Below are 21,957 nucleotides of genomic sequence, written 5' to 3'. Positions count from 1 at the left end.
GCTAAAATGAAAGATTAATGCTCTGTACATCACAGTTCCTAAGCAGAGCTGTGCATCCAGCTGTCTGTCCTTATTAGGATGAAGACTCCACTTAGGTTTAGAGGGCATGCTGGGAATTGAGGCCAAGAATTAGACAGGCCCAGGACATAAACTAAATTTAATTTAATTTATATGCAATTAAAAGTAATTAAATACAGTTTGGTGATGTTTTTTCAAGGCTAACAACCAGTTTACAACTAAAATAAAACAGAAGACCAATAAACTCTAGACAGATCATCTCACAGGTATATTGTACATAAAGTGGTACAAAATTGGCACTCTAAAGGTGGTATAAAAATATAGATTAGCTTAAAGTAGATAATGTGGTTAAGGCTTCCATCTTGGAATTCTCTGAAGAACAGCATGAATCAGCTACACTCAGGGGTGGGATCCCACAGGGTTAACTACCAGTTTGGTGATTTACGAGGTTCGGTGATTTATGATGTGCTTCCTGTAAATCGTCATCAGCATGCTGCGTGCAGAGAAGCAGCCTTTCAAAAAGCCTTTTTTTCCTGCTTTTTTAACTGTAGCTGTGCTTTGCACAGCAGCTGAAGTTGAAATAATCAGGGAATAAAGGTCAGGTAAGAGGCCGGGCAGGTGGGTGGGCAAAAACATCAGCAGACATAGAAACGGTTCTATGTCTGCTGCTCTTCAGAGCTACCGGTTCTACATAGGTGGACAGAACTGGTAGAAACCCACCCCTGGCTACACTCCCTAAGTCCCTATAAAATGAGCAAGTGACACAACTCAAAGTGTCCTTACTTAGCACTCTTACTACAAGGCAAGGAGGTGCAAACTAGGCCTTTTGTGGACTCTCCCAAACAGAACTGGAGAGGGAAGAACACTAACCTTTGCCAAAGGCAAAATGTGGCAATTTTAAAATTATGACATTAGCAAGATAGCTAAGATAGGGCTTGTAGAAACCTAATTTTAGAACTTCACGATTTAAGATGCCAGGAGTAAAAAGTGTTCAATGTAGCAAATAATATCCCTGATATGTTTATTTGTTCAATTTATTTCATTTAGACAATATCCTCGGTGCCAGAATTGAGTCACACTTGCCAGTGCACAATCTAGGTGTCCTACTAAACTCACAACTCTTGGTTGTGGATCAGGTGGCACTTGTGGCTAGAAGGGCCTTTTCACAGCTTTGAGATATGCCCCAGTTGTGTCTGTCCTGGATCAAGAGGCTCTGCTCTCATATGCTCATCATCTACAGACTGAACCATTGTAATGCATTCTACATGAGCTATCTTTGAAGAGCCAGTTTGGTCTGTAGTTAAGGCGCCAGGTTAGAAATCGGGAGATTGTGAGTTCTAGTTCCATCATAGCCATGAAAGCCAGTTGGATGACCTTGGGCCAGTTACTTTCTCTCAACCCAACATACCGTAATTTACAAAATTGTTGTTGTGGGGGAAACAGGAGGAAGAAGGAGTATAAGATATATTTGTCACCTTGAGTTGTTTATATGTATATATAAAACTAGGGCAGGATATTAAATAAAATAAGTAAGTAAGTGAGTAAATAACTCAGAAGTTTCAGCTGATGCCGTATTCAGCAGTAGGGGCAGTTATGTGTGCTACTAGAATGACACATACAGGTAGTCCTTGAGATATGACTGGCCATTTAATGACCATTCAAAGTTACAATACCCCCCACAAAAATGTTACATACATATCCATTTCCAAGTAACGCCTGCAGTGCCCCATGGTTATTCACCCTTATGACTGACCACAGAGATTCTGTGGCATGCCTACCCATCTATTTCCCCCTCATCCTGCCCTGTTGGATTCCCATAGGTATTGGGTCTGCTTTACCATCTTACTGGTGAAGCAGCTGTCAGCTCTGAGATTGAGCTGCCAAGATTGTTATAAGGAATGCAAAAGAGGGTGGAGGAGTTGGAAAGTTCAAGGTTATTTCCTATGTCGCATTAAAAAATTCCAGCAGCAGTTAATTGGTTCTCGTGATTAATGAAGAGGAGGAGAGAAGGTGGATTTGGTGAAACACGCTGAAAATAACTTTCAGTTTGGAAATTGAATAGAAGTGCCAGAGCTGTTCCTAATAAATCAGTTGGAGATTATACTTGTCTCGGAGTGATTGATTACCATGGACAATTCTGGATGCCTAACAGCAGCCTCCTCCCCACCCAACCCGGTCACTTGCCTTTTGAAGATATCCAGAGCTCAAGGAATTGGAGCTCTGAATAGCTTTGAAAGGTAAGTGTGTGATTGTGGCAGAGTGAAGTACAGAGGAGGCCTATAGGGCTTGGGGAACCCAAGGGGCAGGAAGCAGATCACGGGTTATCTCAGAGGCCTTGTGGGGAGCTAATGCAGGTGGGCTGTGCCTGCACTAGGCCTCCCATGGTCTCCCCTACCCCTGAGTAACCCCATGGGGGTTAATGAATGCACTGGGGAGCATAGGCAGGGGGAAGTCATTAATGACACGGATCATTTAATGTAGATTAGAACTTCCAACAGTAATGGACAGACTCTATTAGTGTCATAAGTCAAGGACTATCAGTATCATACCTCTCAGTGGGGCTGGTTGCCAGACTGCTTCTTGGTCCAATTCAAGCTGCTGGTTTTAACTTTTAAAGCCCTTTATGGCATGTGAATGGGCTCTCCCCAGTTATATTAGCCTGGGCCATTAGATCTGGCAGAGAGCATACTATGGATACCATCTGTCAGGAAGCTATATTTAGTAGGTTCCAGGTTGTGGGCATTCTCTGCCACGGAGCCAGCCTTATGGAACATTCCACACACAAATTTGGTCATCCCTTTTGACGTTCTGGAAGTTTCTCAAGATCTGGTTATACTACCAGACCAGAAGGAACTGAAGATTTGTTAGTTGACTCATTTACTGAGGTGGATATACTCACTCTCTCTGTGCTTGGGGATTTTAATATAGTTTAGTTTGAATTAATCCCCATTTTAATGCTGATTTTTATAACTTTTATAGGATTGTTTTTTAATTGATTATTGTATGCTGCCCAGAGCACTTCTTGTGAGATGACATAAATTTGATTAACAGATAAAATAAATAAAAATAATTTCAAGTTTACTCACGTTCTGCAATGTGCTGCACTGGGAAGCCCAGGTAAAAACTGAACTCTACCACAGATAGGTTTCTTAGCAGTTCACTAACTTCAGACCCATTCAGGAATCCACGCTTCTCTCGAACGGCAAATATAATTTGCACAGGGCCTTGCCGAAACACTGCTTTAGGCTGACCCAGAGTTATATTTAGTATCTGAAAAGACCATGTTAGAAAGAACTTTTGAAAACATTTCAACATGTAGCTAGCATAATCATGATTTATGTCTCTATGGTTAGTATCCCCATAAAATTCAGCATTGGGGAAAGCAGAGGGGAGAGCAGACAAGAGAAGATGTAGTTTCCATTTCAGGAGATGCTTGTCTTACCTGCACAGTGAAGTTGGAAATATCCTGATGATGCTTTCTCACCTCCTCAAAGGCAAACCTCAGTCCTTTTTCAATGCGCTGGCTGAAGTTACAGAACCCAATGTCAATACTTCGAGGTACAAACTGAAGGACTAGAAGTAGAAAATTAAATTTGTGTTACTAGATTTAAGTTTAGTACTTCTGGCTAGAGATGACAAGGCTTGAACGGGAAATCTATTCTAAGGTTGGAAGGTAGGAGCAGTCTTTAGCCCCAATGACCTGTTTCATACATCATGGTTACATCATGATTTAATGGGGAAAAACCCCCACAAATGGTTGGGTTTGCATAACATTCTAAATAATACACCATGATTTATAATCTTCAGTGGCTGAGTTCATATGCTAGTCAAAATCAAACAGACCACATTGTGGTTTAGTATATTATGGAGATCCAAGCAATATCAATACTTTATTTGGTATTCCAATTATATAATTCACCCCTCAAGTAAAATCTAGCAACACAGTTTTATTTATCTAATTTATGTCACCTAGTCATGTACATAAGATAATGAATACTTACAACCAATCTAATGCAAGTGATTGTAGACTCATCCTTATTTCTCTCTAGCATCTTGCTATATCTATACTAAATTAATGCATGAATGCTTATACTTCTGTACCTCCCTTCTACTGATTCTTTCAGTCATGCTTTATTATCCATTAGGGACAATAGAAAGAATGCCCTGGGCTAATGAAAACTTTGGGACCTCCTAATGTTCTTTGTTTAAAAGATCAACACCAGGTGAATGAAAATTGCATGAACTCAATTAATATATAGGAGCTCGCCTTGGAGAAAATAACTTCTGTTCTCCATTTTTCATTTATACACTGATTTTTCTACCAATAGCAAGAAATCTAAATAATATTATTTTTGAACAGATGCACACATCTTGGATTTGGAGTGTATTAATCCTAAATTGCGCTTCAAGTGTCTTCCCTTCAACAAATCTTGGATCATCAAAAGTCCATGATTCTTTCTCAGCACAGAAACAATACAAAGAGGCTTACCAGTTTGCACTCGGAACTGGACAGCAGGAGCAGGAAGAGATGGTTGCACTGATGAAATGAGAGGTGTTTCACCATATAGAAGGCTGCTATTCACCAATACATTGATGACAGCAATTGCCGTGTAGACAAAAGGCCCCGAGGTCACCAGAAAAGAGAATTTGGGAGAAAGTGTGTACACCTGTATTAAAAATAAGAGAGTTTTAAATCCCTAAAAGTAGCACTATTTTCTGCACCGCATCATCTTTTTATAGAAAGATTTGTGTGCACTAGTTGTGGTAATGAATGTCTTCAGCCACTATTAGCATATGATGAGAACATGACAAAAGAGAAGTAAACACACAATCTGCATAATTTTATACAAAACTTCTATAGGGGTATGGCAGTGGCCTCATAACTGGATGTCCAATTCAGCTATCCAGGTGATCGCCTCTGGCATTGCTTTGTGCAGATCTTCTGGAGAACCAGAGAAGGCATGTCATGGGCAATCTTGCACAATACGTTTAATAGTTTGCATATAAGCACCACAATCACAACAAGGGGAATCTTTCCATCCCCACTGATACAGAGCAGAGGCACTTCTTCCAGTATCAAACCTAATTCTGTTCAATATCAACCAGACAGAGAGAGACAGGTTAAAACCAGGTGGTTTGATAGAGGGATTATCAATGGTCAAGCCACAAAAAGGTGCCTTGGACCATTCCTCTCTCCAGACATTCTCGGGATTAAACTGGATAGATGGCTAAGCAAATAGTGGCCTACAAGATTTCAACCATTTGATGGGCTGTGCATTGTCCTGGTGAATAAGGTGGGCTTTGTTGTTCAGCATCTTTGAACATATCGGGATGAGAGCTTGTTGACTTCTAATATGGGGCAGTATGATATTGCTAAGTATTGGTAACCAATGCACAGGAGTGGGATGCAATGTACTAGAAATAATATGCATTGTCTGGTGGAGTTGGACATCAACCATTTGGGTGTGGGCACTGTTAAAGTAACATGCTGGCATAATATTTGGCTGTGGAATAAACCAATGCCAAGGCTGTTGTTTGTAGGATGTTAGCATCAGCACCCCAAAACATTCCAGCCAGTCTGTTCAGTAAATTGCTGTGGCTTTTCAATTTTCAACATGTTTTTTTCCAGATGTTGTCAGAAGGTTAGTGATCTCCTGCATTTAAACATAAAGGGATGGTTCAGCTACATTAATCACCCTTGGTTCATAAATCATAGTAAACCTTACTATATAGCAATTCAGGTTCAAAGGGGAAAAATAATTTTAGAATACAGAGGAATGCTCATGTCAAAGATGGATAGCAACTACTTAATGAAGTGCTTTTTTTCCTGGACTCATATGGCTCCAGGAAATAATGCTTGATTTAAAGTTGATACTCCCATGCACACTTCATACATGTTTTCAGTAATGCCTAAATGCAGCTTTTGTAGACTCTTGTGTTTTGACACTGTGGCACACTTTTCTCATAATCATGACTTCCCATTAAGCCAGGTGATTGAACTCTGGTAACAGCTACAATAAATGTTTTAAAAGAAGGATCATGCCTTAACTGTTTAGTATGTAAACAGTTTTGGCTTAATTTACCAACTTTTAATTTACCAATTTTTGTTGCATAATTTCTTTCTTTGAAATGAAACTTAGAATGCCCAACCTCTTCTAAACTTACATAAATAAGTCCTGTATCTGTAAATTAATTATTTTACAACAGGGTCATAGATTTATATGGCCATTATGATTCCATAATTATTCATCTTAAATTACTCCACCTCCCCATTCCTTTTGCAAATCTCTGTCATATCCCTATAGTAGAAACAATAATAAAATAATATTTCTATAAATTATCAATTGAACACTAATATAGGTATTCCTAAATAATGCAATAGGAATGCACTTCAAAACTATAGAGCGACTGATGACTTGTTTTTTTTTCATGTAACCTCACATTTTCTTAATCAGAGTGAAAACTTGCTGAGTCTAAGAGATTTTCATTTTTTTTTCTCTGCCAGGCACTGTTGTAATAAAAGGTTACAACTTTACATATTTTATGCTTCTTATGTTAAGGCTGAATCATTAATGTTAAATTGGAGCCACACATGTTTGTGTCTTCTAAAGCATGACTTGGTGTTGCATTAAAAAATGATTCTCTTGCCCAATCGCAAATAAAAGAAAACATCTTGCAAGCCATAACACAAAATGTGAAGGACCATGGAAAAGCAAAACCATGGAATCCACGTAAACGTTTACCATTGAACTGTACTTTACATAAAGCAATTCATCTAGAAAATTTAACAGCAAGCCAACTTTGTTTGCAAGAGTTTCACACTAGGGAATGCATTTCCAAGCCATCTGACAACAAGTCATTAGTGGAGGTTATTAAGCTGCACAGCAGTTAATTTCAAAACATAGCTATCTTGGCAAAATTCCATTGCAAGACATAAATCTCTTTCTTAAGGGAGGTGAGAGCAGTTGAGATGTACCTTGTTGTAATTAGGAATGGAAACTATTCTCTGCCCAAGAGAGAAAGCAGGCAATGATACCACTCAATCATAATGCAAACATGAGTTAAGTGCAGAAATATGACTTCTTGCTTTAAGATAAATGATTTCTGGAGGACAGATCAAGCATGGAAGGTTATATGCATTATTGGTTTAAAAAATGCAGCAGACCTGTAAATTGATTGGAGCTCAAATGTTATTCATCAGAGGCTTGAAGTGTAAATCAAGGGGAAACTGGATATACAGGTATGCATAAGGAACAATAACACAAGGATTTCAAAAATATTTGTTCAATTCTGTTTACAAATTTGAGTGATGGAATGTGATCAAGGGAACTCAAGGGGAGATAATCTTATAAGACTGGTAGGACATACATCAAATGTTTTCAGAAAATAAGTGCTATGGGGCCCACAATACCTATTATTGCTGCAGCTTACATTAATTTATGTATCTTTTTTATATCATACATAAATGTTAGATACATGTCTATTTATAATTGGGCAGTGCAAGATTCCTGAATTTGATTTGATTCTTGAAGAAAAAAAGGATAGGATTGCTTTAAAGAGTTGGAATTCCAGGAATATCATCAATAATAATGAGTATCCATAAAGGCAGATAAATAGGAACACAAATGACCCTCAACCAAACTATAATACCAATTCCCAGATTTCATTAAAGGAAAAAGGCAAATTTTAACTCTCCCTTAGAGACAGTGACTTGCAGACAGCTTATATAATGGAACATGAATTTTCAAATACCCTACAACCAGCAGTTTGAATTTTGCTCAGATACAGAATGATGTAAATTATTAATTTTTCTTTCTTATAACTAATCTCAGTTTAACATTTAGATCATAGAAGTTTGTGGCAGAGGAAGTTTCCAAAAAACTTTTTCAAAGAGAGTGTTTGTTAGGCTAGAACTTGGTCATCTTGACACATTATTTAAGAAATGTGTGCATCTAATGAACTAACCTTAGCTGTGCAAACACACTTCTAAACATTTCTGAAAGCTGGAACTTCAGTCAAGATTATATCCAGGAGTTTAAGAAATTCCACCCAACATAATTTAAATTTCTATTTTCTAGTAAGCTTCTCGGGTGATCAGAAACATCTAAATTAAGCTTCATTTGCTTTATTCTGGTCCTAGCCATTACATATATCAGTAACCTGCGCTCCGTGAAACAGCCCCCCCCGGAGACGGCGCCCCCGCCAGGCCTTTTAGGCATCTGCACTGAGCTTACGTTCTTTCCCCCCCCCTCCCCCCCCCCCCCGGCCGCTCGCCCCCCCCCCCCCCGGACCCCCCTCCCGCAAGCACCCCTGCGAGGCCCGCCTCCTGCGCGGGGGGCCCCCGCGGCGGCACGGCGCCCCCCCCCCCGCCCCCCAACCCAGGCCTGGGCGGCCCGGCCCCCTCCCCCTACCCCCCCCTTTTTTTTTGGGTTGGGACCCCCCCCCCCCCCCCCCCCACGAGCGCCCCCTCGGAGGGGAGGAGGGGGTTTGAATCACAAATGAAAAAATGTTGGGTGGAATCCAGACTTACCCATTATGATACAAAAGGGGGAAAATATATCCATATTCAATACCTCTACTGAGAATAGCTTTTGTACAGATGTATTTTTAATCTATTGGGAATAAGATTGTTAATACAGCTAAGAACTGGTGATCAGATTTCAATATATGTATATTTTAATTGCCAGGTATCTCAGAATTCTTTGTTGTTTTCAACCAGAGTATTTTTTAATACTTTCAAATACCTCTCATCTATTTTATTTTTCTCTTATGAAGAGAGCACTGATGCAACAAAGAGTACATTCTTAAGATTGTTCTCTGTTTTCCTGTTTTTTCTCTCTTTTTAATATCAGATGACAAATGGCCTTTATGAAGCATCTTTTGTTCCTGCATCAGTACTCTCTAATCCCTGTGGTTTTCTACTATTCTTCATTACCATGAGACTTAACTCTAAGCAACAAAACACACAACAGTGAATGTGCTACATCAGAAATCATTTTTTTTCAGCTACCAAGATATATCTGTCTGTCTGTCTGTGTGCCTTTGAGTCACATAGACTCTGGCAACTGCCTAGATAGGTCCCTGCAGTTTTCTTGGCAAGATTTCAGAAGTGGTTTGCCATTGCCTACTTCCTAGGATTGAAAGAAACTGAACGGCCTAAAGCAGGGGTGTCAAACTCGCAGCCTGTGGGCTGGATGCGTCACGTGCTGGCCCCGCCCCCACCCAGTTTAGCAAAGGGGGAAAAATCCTGATACATCACCTGACAATGCAGTGACGATGCAGTGACGACATGAGACACCCCTGGCCTAAAGTCACCCAATTAGCTTCATGCCTAAGGAAGGGCTAGAATTCATGGACTCCCAGTTTGTAGCCTGGTACCTTAACCTCTACACAAAACTGGATCAACCATTTTTTCAGACACCAAGATTTGCAGGAGGTATAACAAATGACACAATGGTATAATCAAAGCAGGCAAAGCCAAAGTATTTCAGTTCATTAGAGGAAGGGGTACTTTGGAAGGCAGCTAATCAATTATTTTAGGGGGGAAGACAGGAAAATCATATAACTGAAAATGGATGTTTTTGCCCCTAAATTTCAGCAGTACAATCTGAGGCTATTATGAAAGGAGTTGTGTGATGTCCGTGGTCTATGGGTTGCAACTATATATTTCTGAAAATTATAATCACATCCCAATTTTGACTGCTACCCTGGGAGGGAAATCAGCAGTTGTTTGTTTTGCAAAGTAGAACTGAACTAATTTTATCTATTATTCTAATAATATTCACAGAAGCAGATTCAAGAGCTTACTCTGAGGCTTCCTGGATCAGCAAAGAATAGAACACCCCCCACCATATTATGTGATACCATGTGAAGATGCACACACTTCGGATTCGGTTGTCAGTTATCAGTTAATATTCAAGCTACTACCACCTTCATCAGTTATTTCTATGTAAATGTCTCTAACTCATATAACGATCTTCACAGAGCAAACGCTCTATCACTTACCTCTAGTTCTACCGTTCTCCTAAATTCATTTTTCAGGATTTCTTTGATGGATTCACTGATATTTTGTACTACAGATTTCCGTGCTAGTACTGAAAAGATGAATCAATAAATAAGTATTAGAAATATTAGATACTACCAGAAGTATATATAGATTTAGATGCAACAATTCAGATAGCGGGATAACTAGAGAACTGGGAGGAATTAATTTTCTTTATAAAAATAACAATAGCATTGCTATTAAGAAATGCAAGCCCTAGAGCAGGTGTGTCAAACTCAATTTCATGGAGGGCCGCATCAGGGTTGTGTTTGACCTCGGGGGACCGGGGTGAGCATGGCCAAGGTAGGCATGGCCAGTTCAACATCACTTGTATCGGGGACACCTGTGGTAGCCAAGTGCTAAGGCAGGACTTCCCTCAGACCCTCCCTCACTCTCATTATAATCTCCTTCCTTCCTTCCTTCCTTCCTTCCTTCCTTCCTTCCTTCCTTCCTTTTCTTTATTTTTCCTTCCCTCTTCATTCTTCTTTCTCCTTCTTTCTCTTATTTTTCCTTCCTTGCTCTCTTCCTATCTTTTCTTCTTTTCTTTGTCTTTTCTCTTTCCCTTTCTCTTTTCCTGTCCCTTCTTGAATGCTCAAATGCAAAAGGGAAACATGTCTCCTTTTGTTTTGTTTTTAGTTTGTTCTGCTAGCCCTCTGCCAGGGAAAACAGAGCTCGGGGGGCATGCACAGCCTCCCGAGCTCCGTTTACGTTGGCAGAGGGCTGCAGGAGTCCATCGTGGCTGAAAATGGAGCTCCATTTTCTCTCTGGCAGAGGCACCACCTCTGCTGTTTCCAGGGTGGTTCACACCCCTGCCCTAGAGTTATTTCTCATTCTAGAGTCAGAAACCAAGCAGAGATATATAATCACAAAGTGCCAGTCATAACCATCCAAAAAGACTCATATCTGAGACAGAACAAAGACCAATTTCTTAAGTTCTATTGCTGCTGCTACTACTGACTACATCATTCACTTCTACCATGCATTCCCTCCTATTCATTGCTTCTTCTCTGATTGGAATGGGACAACTCACCCTGGCTGGCTCACCACAGCCGACTTGCTGCAGGACAACTTATCATGGGACAATTCAATGCAGGATAACTCAAGAGAGGGACAGGTGAATTGCAGCAGGCCTTGTCTTGCTTAGGCTTGAACCTTGAACCTAAAGCAAGACAAGGCCCACTGCAATTCACTTGCTCCTCTCTTGAATTATACTGTGTTTAACTGTCTCACAGTGACTTGTCCTATGGTGGGTTGGCTGTGGCAAGTTGGCCTTGGTGAGTCAGCCAGGGTGAGACAACTGGGGCAAATTGACCAGGGTGAGTCAGCCAAGGCTAATTGTCCTAGACCCATGATGGTGAACCTATGGCACGCATGCCAGAGGTGGCACTCAGAGGCGTCTCTCTGGGCACGTGAGCTGTTGCCTCAACTCAGCTCCGTCACGGAGGCAGAATGCATGCGCAGGGCACTCGTGCATGTTGCATTTTGGGGATATGTGCGTACTTGGGACACTTGGTGCCAAAAAGATTAGCCACCACTGTCCTAGACCCACCCTCCCTGTAGATGTATTCTAAGGAAGCACTACCTACAGAAAATTTGTTCAGAAAGCCACATAACTTAGTGTTAAAAAATTGCTGCTGAAATGAAAAATTGGGAAAGCAATTAGCTGCTAAACAATGATTTCCCTGTTTCTGACATATTCTGAACTTAGAATTGGTCTTCCCCACCCAGCACTGAATTTCAAACATATATTTAAACATGCAAACTTTGGCTGACTCCTCAACACTCAAACAAACAAATAGGGCTAGAGAATATTCCTATAGCATCCAGTTAAACAAAACTGGAAATTTACCTTACTTCTATGAAGCATTTCATAATGTATCCTAATAGCTAAGCCTGTCCCTTTTTTGACTGAATTCTACACACTTTCAACACTTTTAAATGAGACAAAAGATAATAATATGCATTTCAGCAACCGTATTAATTTGGAATCATCACATTGTATTGGAACCGCAGTGTCTAAAAGGTTAGCATAGAGTTCTGGAAATTGCAATTAGCAATAGCAATAGCACTTAGACTTATATACTGCTTTATAGTGCTTTACAGCCCTCTCTAAGTGGTTTACAGAGTCAGCATATTGCCCCCAACAATTTGGGTCCATATTTTACCCACCTCAGAAGGATACAAGGCTGAGTCAATCTTGAGTCTGGTGAGATTTGAACTGCCAAATTGTAGGTAGCTGGCAGTCAGCAGAAGTAGCCTGCAGTACTGTACTCTAACCACTGCACCACTGTGGCTCAGTTCCAACATGCCAGAGGATGGCAGCTTAGGGAAGGTTGACTTTTTGAAAATTAAATGGAAGGAAGTTTAGCATTTGGACATGAATCAAACTGGAACTGAATCATCTAAACTGGAACTAGTTTGAAGTGGATAGAAGGTTACATAACCCCAGAACAAGTTTGTTTCATCCAGATCTCCAAATCTGGGACACCTCAAGTCACTTTCCATGTACTCCCAGAAATTGATGAAGCGGTTTAGGAATGGGCTGGTCCAAAAGAGGTTTAGCATAGTCTCAATGAATATTCTATTCCCGAATCAATCTCTATTACGTACAGCATTTTAAATAATAGAAATACTAGAATAGATTATATGAAAAAACAATATTACAGCAGCAAAGTTAGGGCATTGTTCAAGAGATTTGCAGTCCTATCACATCAGTTCATTTTTCTCTATTACAATACCATAGAAGTGTGGTATAAATATATATTTAATGAGAAATGTAAGTAAGAAAAAAATCTTACCAGTTGTTACCAGGTATTTATCAGGGACTGTAATGTCGCAAACATAAGGCTGTTTAGTCATGGTAGTTGGAATGGTTGCCACTGTAACCTGTGTAGGGGTCCAGATAGAGGTTGAAGAGGATATAGAAGAACTTGACGTACTGCTGGTAACTGAAGAAAGTCCTATTTTGCTACTGGAAGTGGTGGTAGTAAAAGCTGTCATACTAATATGCTCAGTCATGCTAGTTTTTGTTAGAACATCAGATTCAACTGCAGTATTCACAAATGAAGATGTCTCTACAACCACTGGTCCAGTAGGTGAAATTACACTGCTGTTCATATCTGCTGACAACGGTGTATAAGGAGTGGTTTTAAAAAAATCTGTGGTAGAAGGTACCTCAGTGAAGGAAGAAAATGGACTGAAATTAGCAGTAGCACCACTATCTTCAACGATAGCTGTAGTTAACAAAAAAGGTGAAAAAGTTAAGACAGGGGTTGACTGCAGTGATGTGAACCACAAGCTCACATGTGTATTATCCCCATAGATGTTGCTGGTGAAAACAGGCTGTGAAGCTGACACAGGTAGCTGCTGTGTTAACATGGTATCAATAGTGAAATAAGACTCAAAGTGAGAGGTAGCTTCTGTGAAAGCTGAGGTAAAATAAAATTCAGATTCTACCATCAAGATTGATGTTGGTTCTTGTAAGATGGAGTTCATATAGAAATGTGATGATGGCATCACTGCAGAACTGTGCATAACTGGAAAAGAAGATGAGCTTAAATTAAAAAATGAACTTTGCCATGAAGAGACTAGAGAAGTCTCCATACTTGTGATGTCAATAGCTGGTTGCTCAACTGAACTCCAACCAGATGAATTGTCAAAAAACACAGATGATGGAAGGAGTGTGGGCAAAATATGAGGTAAAGGCGTTGATAAATCACTTGGCATTGCTAGAAAAGATGTGTCCATAGCAGATGATAAATGGGACAGATCAGTTGGTTCAGAGGAAAAGGGTCTGAATGAAAGGCTGGGTACAATGTCTGATCTACTGATAGCTGAGTCTTCTGTGGCAAAATACTCTAGTGCAGTGCTAAATAAATGTGTGATTTCTGACGGCATAAATTCAGATGTTTCCAGCAAAATTGAATTTTCCATTGTCATGGAAGACATACTCATATTCTCCGTGAAGACAGATTCTGGAGAAATCATAGCCACTTTAGAAAATGATTTTTCCATAATGCCTGTACTAGATTCCACTGTAACTAATTCGGACACAGAATAGGAGAAATTAACTAGGCTGTTTTCCAATGATATAATTTCAGAAGACTGGCTATAGAAATGGGATGGGGAAATGGATGTAAATATACTTTTAAGGCTAATTTCCATAGAATTTGACTCAGAGAGTTCAGTAAATCTTGAAGAAAGTGAAACAACAGGTCTTGATGGAAAACTAGTATCAAAGATTTCAGGAGGGGGTTCAGGCATGTCATAGAAGTCACTCATTTCTGATGTAAGTGATGCAATGCTCTTTACATCAGAGACCACGAATGAGAGTGTCTCACCATACTCGCCTGAACCCACCTCGTTTTCCGTGAGTCGCATTGAAAAAAATGATTCTGGAGAAACTGAGATTAAGTCACAGTACAAACATGATGTATATGGTTCAGTGAAAGGCACTGGACTTTTGGAATCACTGAGTTTGTTTTCTGAGTAGCTGGGAAAAATTGATGCAGAATTTCTGGAGAATTTCTGGGACAGTTCGTGTGTAAAAAACATCTCATTAAAAGGAGTACTGAAAGCAGGTGCCTCTGTGTAGGAAATGGTATGAGGATAAACAAAAGGAAAATGGGTTGAAAACATAGTTGCTAATGAAGTAGGAATGCTTAGGACAGATGAATATTTTGGACCCAGTGTTCCAGTTAAACTGCTATTGATACTATAGTGAGCTTCTGGATATGTGTAAGTTCTTTGTGTATTGTGATATGTAGGCAACTGTTCTACAGTAGTATCAAAAAGCAAAGAAGTTGAAGAGAAAAGATAAGATGGCAAACTCTCCCCTTCTTTTCCAATACTTGCATCTGCCATTTCTAATGCAACAGAATGTAAGTCAGTCTGAGGCATGAGCAAGTCTCTGTATGGAGTTAGATTAATATTCATCCCATCAAAAGACTTCAAGTGCGGGAGAGATATATGGGGGACAGAGGCAGCCCTTTGCAGTGTTGTCTGCAATGTTCCCACATAATCAAGTGGCAAAGAGGAGACAGCTAGTGAAGGTGCTAATAATAAAGTCTGTAATGTTTCTTTAGTTGGCTTTACTGGATAGGAACCCAAATGATCGTCTTCTACAAAAGATTTCAGTGAAGGAGTCTGTTGTGCATTTGAAATTGAACTAATAAAACTATCGTCGCTTAAGATGGCTTCATTGCTTGTTACTGAAAAATCCAGTGCTGGTCCATTTTGTTGAACTGAGGCTCTGCTCCCCCGTTCTTGGTCCAATGAGGTCATTTCAAAAGGAGTGGTTATTGGTGATGATAACTCAGGAAACTCTGTATTTGTCCTGGAATCTCTTGTGCTTTCAGTTAAGGCTGTGTGTGTCTTGTTAACCACAATGCTTTGACTCAGCAAAAGAGAAGAAAAGTTCTGCTGCTCCAAATATATGTCATCTAAAAAGAAAACAAAGAAAACAAAAATGTGAATAATTAGGTTAAATAAACTTGATATTGTCACTCTATGGTGTCAAAATTCTACAGTGATTCACTAATCCAAGAGCTGTTAGGTTGTCTATGTAGAAATTATACATATATGCAATAATCCTCAAAATATGCTGCTTCCAAGGCTATCATGTTCATGAAATCTTTTTGCCAAAGATTAAGGGAGCTCTTGAATCTTCAGAGTCCCATATGATGTATTACACTGAAAGGCCCACAGCCAATTGACAATTATCAGCTCTTCTTATCAGCATTGCTCTCATAAGTTGAAGATGTAATTATAAAATATGAGCTTTACTACTTTAGGAAGTATGCTTATACTCCATTCCACATATTTCTCCTCAGTTTCTGCTTTTCCAAGGAAAAAATTATTCTTAAAAAAGGGAGAGGATACCAGAAGATGAAAGCCTAATCAACACACTGCTTCTATCTGAATTTTGCAAGTACATTTAAATATGTTTTTATAACCTACATAATACTATTAAACTATTTTAGGAAAAATTCCAAACTCATAAATGACATAGTCTCATTTGTGTAGTCTACATTCAACACATTATTTTTTCTTTCTACCTTCAAGTTATTTATTGCCATTAATGAGTGAAGAAAATGTCAAAATGCAGATATCCCAAATGCTGTGGGCTTTCCTCCTTCAGCTAGTGATATTTCAGGACTAGATATATGGCACTTTGTATAAAGTAGTTCCAGATCCTTGGAAACAGAAAAATTGGAGGACTATTAGTCATTTTCTGCTTGTCTGATAATTTCCAATTGGGTCTTTCTCTAAACCTACTTAGTTTGGCTAAGGACTGAAACTAACAACTCAGCTGGTCAACTTTATCTTGTATGGTGGAATTAGTCTTTCTTTCCCCCCACCCCCCATTATTTTTTCTCTCACTACACACACTGACAGGAGGATAACAAGACAATAATTCCTCCCTGAAAAGCAGTTCTACTAGTATTGATTTTTGTCCTGGGGGAAAAAAAGACTAAGTGGAAGAGTTGGATTTGTTCAAAGACAACATTTCACTTGGAGTGAAGAAAAAGCCTGACAAATCAGAAATGCATTGGATTCCTCAGCAAATAAATTTATATGGAAAAGTTTCCCTAGGAAACTTTTGGTCCTTAAGAAACAAATGTTTGTTTCTTAAGGACAAAATCAGAATGGGAAAACAATAATATATATGTTAACTTACACTGAACCTCTCTTCAGTTAAGACCTCTGTTGGGAATGAAAAGAACATATTGTCGTGTCCATGAGAAGAGTTAAATATTAGGTCCATTCAGTTATTAAAAATTCAGAAATTGTTCGTTTTATATTTAAAATAATTAGGATGGAAAAACAGTATTCATTTCCTAAGGCAAATTATTTGTTAAAATTTTGTTCTATTTTTCACACAGGAGTTCAAGGTGGCATCCATTGCATTGCATTGCCTTTGCCTACTTTTTCCCCACAACAAACCTGTGAAGTATGTTGAGCTGAGAGAGCATTCCTAATATAAAATCATATACAAAACTTCTGTGGCTAAAGGTAATTAGGATCTGGGTCTCTCATGTGCCAGTCTAACACCATAGCCACTTATGATGGAGCTGTGGTGGCGCAGTGGTTAGAATGCAGTACTGCAGGCTACTTCTGCTGACTGCCAGCTGCCAGAAGTTTGGCAGTTCAATTCTCACCAGCTCAAAGTTGACTCAGCCTTCCATTCTTCTCACGTCAGTAAAATGAGGACTCAGATTGTTGGGAACAATATGTTGACTCTATAAATGTTTTAGAGAGGGATGTAAAGCACTGTGAAGCAGTATATAAGTCTAAGTGCTATTGCTATGATATAGCAATGACCTTGGGAGACAGGAGGAAGACTCACAGATTTACAATAAAAATAGTGCTGATATTTCTAGCAATGCTTCTTGTCTGGACAACCTCAAAGAGCTAACACCACTATAACACACTGGCTCTTTATGATAGGTTTTCACCTCTTTGCCTAAAATCCCACATTGGACATAAAAAGATTTGGATTTTCAGTAAATATAGACTATTTCTAGGGTCTGGAATGGCAAAACACAAAAGAAAACTATGAGTTATGTGAACAGAATGTTACAGGCTAATAAATAAAAGAGAATGTCTCCTACAAATTCAGTTCAGTTTCTAGTGACTGCATGGAACACTTCCACATTCTCTTTTGGGAAATAACATAGAATTGGATTGCTGCTTCTTCTTCTCAACTTTGCAAACTACCTATAGTTTGAAATTACAGAACAGTTAAGTAAAGTAGTGGAATGGTGTAACATAGCAGACTTGGAAATACAGTCTTATTTTATGCTAATAGTTATTCCACTCTGCAGGTGCTCCTGGCTCAACACAGAGATTTTTGTAAGAATATTGCTACCATCTACACTGCCACATTCATGAGTTTCAGCAGATCCTGTTCATGCATTTTTAAAATTAATACACAAAATGCTCAGAAACCTAAATAGACATGAAGCTAGATTATAACTATACAGATGTACAATGTAACACAGACTCTTGAGGAGGAATATTAGAGATACATTTCAGAACAGTGCACATGCAATTGATTAACTTCTGTTTTCCCCTATTTTTAGCACTTTCTTATAGCAAATTATCCCAAACATTTTAATTCACACCAATTATATGTAATGCATGTACCTTTTTTTGCCATCTTTACCAATTTTTGCACCAAAATGCTCATTAAACAAGAAAAGAAGGGGTGTTGGTACTTACCTGATACGCCCGTTCTCAGTGAGCTGCTCCGAGCATCCAGAGAGTGGGAGCTGCTTAGTCTCTGCTCGGATAGGCTGGGCTTAATTGTTAGAACGCTCTTACTCCTCCCTGACTCCTCCCAAGCATCCCCCAGGCGAAGATGAGGTGATGCAACCCCCGGCCTCTTCTTTGTTATGTTTGTTTGTTTGTTTTACGAATTTCCAGATTTCGTTGGCCGGAACAGGATCCCACCAGACGGATATTGTGTGGGGCTGGATGCTCGTCGCAGCTCACTGAGAACCGGCGTATCAGGTAAGTACCAACACCCCTTCTCCATTGAACTGCTCCGAGCATCCAGAGAGTGGGACATACCAAAGCTTGGCTTGTCCTATGGGAGGGTCTCTGTCTGGGTTGGAGCCCCCCCACTGTCTGAGTGGACCCGTTGTAACACCCTCCTAAAGGAGGCCTCAGCAGAAGTAAATACATCAATTTTGTAATGCTGAATGAAAGGTGATGGAGAGAGCCATGTTGCCGCTCTACATATTTCTGCTATAGGAGCTTGTGTGGCCCAGGCCGCTGAAGTTACCACACTCCTTCTTGAATGCACCATGATGCCCCTAGGCACGGGTAATGATTGAATCTCGTACACCTTGGCTATCGTGGCTTTCAGCCACCTGCCTATAGTTGAAGGTGAGACCTTATGCCCCTGAATGGTTGGCTGAAAAGATACGAAAAGGGCTTCAGTCTTCCTGAAAGGAGGCGTTCGATGTAAGTACGTACGGAGAGCTCTGCAGACATCAAGTTGGTGCCACTGATGCTCTAGGCCCTGAGAAGGCCTGGGGCAAAAATTTGGGAGCACAAGTTCTTGTGCCCTGGGGAAGGCAGAATTGACTTTTGATAATGTGGGGTCTGGTCAAAGAACCACTCTGTCAGTATGGAATATACAAAGGTCCTTTCGGGCCGATAGAGCCGCTATTTCCAAGATACGTCATGCTGATGTTATAGCTACGAGGAAAACTACCTTGTATGTGAGAAAATGGAGACTAGTAGTTTTCAGTGGTTCAAATGGACCCTTCGTGAGTGCTGTAAGTACCTTGTTAAGGTCCCTGTGAGTACCTTGTTAAGGTAACGATGTACCACTGGTGGAGATAAATTTGTGGCACCCCGAAGAAAACTCTTTATCTGTGGGTGGTAGGAGATGAATGTTAGACCTTCCCAGGTCACCACCGAGGCAATAGCCACCACCTTAAAGTGTTTGGAGAGAGACCCCTGTCAAGACCATCTTGAAGAAACTCCAAAACTTGTGCCACTGACAGTAAAAATGGCTCCACCTTGGATTTGGAGCACCATTTATAAAAGATAGTCCATGTGGCATTATATATACAGCTCGTAGAAGGGCGCCGAGCTGCTTGAATGGTGTTGATCACCCTGGTCAAGAGATTCTTCTTTCTTACATGTCTCCGCTCAACCTCCAAATGGCTAGGTGTAGCCATTGAGGGTCCAGGTGTTGAATCAGTCCCTGGGTGAGCAGAATTTTGTGCGATGGAATTTTCCATGGTTCTTCTGTGGACAGACCCCTGAGATCTGCGAACCACAGCCTCCTGGGCCAGTATGGTGCCACCAAGATCAGTTCCGCTTTCTCGTCCAGCAGCTTTTGGATTACTTTGGGTATCAGCGGGAGAGAGGGGAAGGCATAGAGGAGTCCCTGGGGCCACTGGCAACGGAGGGTGTTGATGTTCTCCGCCCCCTGGGATGGGTATCTCGAAATGAATCTCAGGAGCTGTGTGTTCAGGGGAGAAGCGAACAGATCTATAACTGGCAGACCGAATCTCTGAACCGCCTCCTGAACTAGATCTGAGTGCAGGCGCCACTCCGACTGGTTGACTGTGGCCCTGCTCAGCCAGTCTGCCTGTAAGCCCGGAAATATGCTCCGCTGTGATGGAGCTCAAGTTCCTTTCTGCCCAAAGGCACAGTCTCCCTGCTTCCCACATGAGTTGTTTTGAGTGGGTACCCCCGTGTTGGTTTATATGTGCTTTTGTTGTGACGTTGTCTGTTAGTGTGAGGATGTTTCTCATTCGAATATGAGGAAGGAAACTGCGAAGGGCCAGATGGACTGCCCTGAGCTCCAACCAATTTATGCTGTTTGGTTGGTCTGCTGCTGACCAATGTCCTTGAGCCGAGAGGGACTGGAAATGTGCTCCCCATCCAAACAGGCTGGCATCTGTAGTGATGGCGAGTCTGTGGGGGTCTTTCAGTGGACAACCCATGTTGATGGTCGGAACAGTCCACCAGTGCAGAGAGAGCAGGATTTTGTTGGAACAAATACTCGGGTCTTGGAGTTGCTTCGTCCCGATCTTTGGTAAGGAAGCAAGTACCATTGGAGCGATCTAGCATGGAACCGGGCCCAAGGGATAATAGAAATACAAATCATTTTCCCCAGTAATTTGGAAAATCAGCTAGATTTAAACCCCATTTGAGGGTTCTGATAGTCTGAGCTAAGTTCTTGATGCTCTCCTGCCTCTCAGTAGATAGAAACACTCTTCCCTTAACTGTGTCTATTACTGAACCCAGGTGACGTAAACAAGTCGAGGGGACTCTTTGCCTAATTAATGGAAAAAACATGTTGTTGAAGGGTTTGCAATGTGATTTGAGTATCCAATTCTGCCTGCCTGGATGAGGAAGATAAAATTAAAATGTCATCCAGGTAGCACTGCAGTCTTACGGGTGTGCCCTAAGATGGGCGGCCAGAGCTGCCAAGACCTTGGGGCAGATGACAACCCAAAGGGCAGGGTGACATATTCAAAGTGTTGGTTGTTATAACAAAATCTGAGAAATTTGCTGTGGGAAGGTCTAATTGGTATGTGTAAATAGGCCTCTGTTAAGTCAAAGGAAGTTAAAAAGTTGCCTTTTCTTATGCTAAGCAGAATGGATTGCAACATACTCATTTTAAATTTACGATAAATGAGGGAACAGTTGAGTCATTTTAAATCTAAAATTGCCCTCTATCCCCCTAAACTCTTAGGGACTACAAAGAGTAGTGAGTAGAACCCTTGCCCTTGCTGATCCCGGGCTACTGGCTGGATAGCCCTGATTTCCAGTAAGTGACTGATCGCTGTCTCCATCAGATTCCTTTTAACAGGGTTCTTGGAGAAAGGGCATGTCATAAAAACATTCAGAGGTGAGGAGTGGAATTCTAGAGCCAGGCCAAATCTAATGGTGTCTCGAACCCAGGAATCCAAAGTAGAAGTATCCCAACGGTCTGCAAAGAGCCTTAATTGACCTCCAATGGGGGCATAATCTCTGGATCTATTTTGGATATTGGAAACCTCTGTTTCCTGCCACCCTAAATGGTCTTTTTCCCTGTCCCCCCTCCCCTACGATTTCTGTCCGAAAAGTCCGCTCTATCAGAGTGCTGGCTGCTCCTAAATCCCGATACTCTCTGAAATCTAGGAGAGAAATGTCCCTGATAGGGACAAAAGGAACCTCTCTGAAAGGGCTGATAATTTATGTTGTCTGAGCGACGAAAAGGGGAGGGGAGAATCTTCTTTTTACTTCTGATCTCAATCAGAAGCGGATCCAGAGCAGTGCCAAACAATTTGTCCCCCGAAATTGGGGAAGAGGCAAGTTTCCATTTATGTTTGGTATCGGCTTACCAATGCTTGAGCCATAGCAATTGGCGAGCTGTGACCTGTGAC

The 21,957-nt window shown here is 40.7% G+C and overlaps 1 protein-coding gene across 4 annotated transcripts in view; it reads right to left on the bottom strand.

Annotated features, from left to right (window-relative positions):
- KIAA1549 (KIAA1549 ortholog) overlaps positions 1–21,957 on the bottom strand; it is a 130,801-nt gene that overhangs the window by 51,864 nt on the left and 56,980 nt on the right. For all 4 annotated transcript variants that reach the window (XM_087968485.1, XM_087968484.1, XM_026692977.2 and 1 more), the window contains exons 2-6: positions 12,859–15,501; positions 10,024–10,112; positions 4,508–4,685; positions 3,461–3,591; positions 3,105–3,288 (exon numbers count right to left, since the gene is read on the bottom strand). In XM_087968485.1, coding sequence (XP_087824611.1) covers positions 3,105–3,288; positions 3,461–3,591; positions 4,508–4,685; positions 10,024–10,112; positions 12,859–15,501 — 3,225 coding nt within the window. The remainder of the gene's footprint in view (positions 1–3,104; positions 3,289–3,460; positions 3,592–4,507; positions 4,686–10,023; positions 10,113–12,858; positions 15,502–21,957) is intronic.

Source organism: Notechis scutatus, chromosome 6, assembly GCF_049901735.1.
Source record: "Notechis scutatus isolate UNSWTSFEM ecotype Mainland chromosome 6, rNotScu1.2, whole genome shotgun sequence".
In the NCBI taxonomy this organism is placed as follows: Eukaryota; Metazoa; Chordata; class Lepidosauria; order Squamata; family Elapidae; genus Notechis; species Notechis scutatus.
Note: the sequence above shows the minus strand (reverse complement) of the source record. Positions and strands in the feature narration are given on the sequence as shown.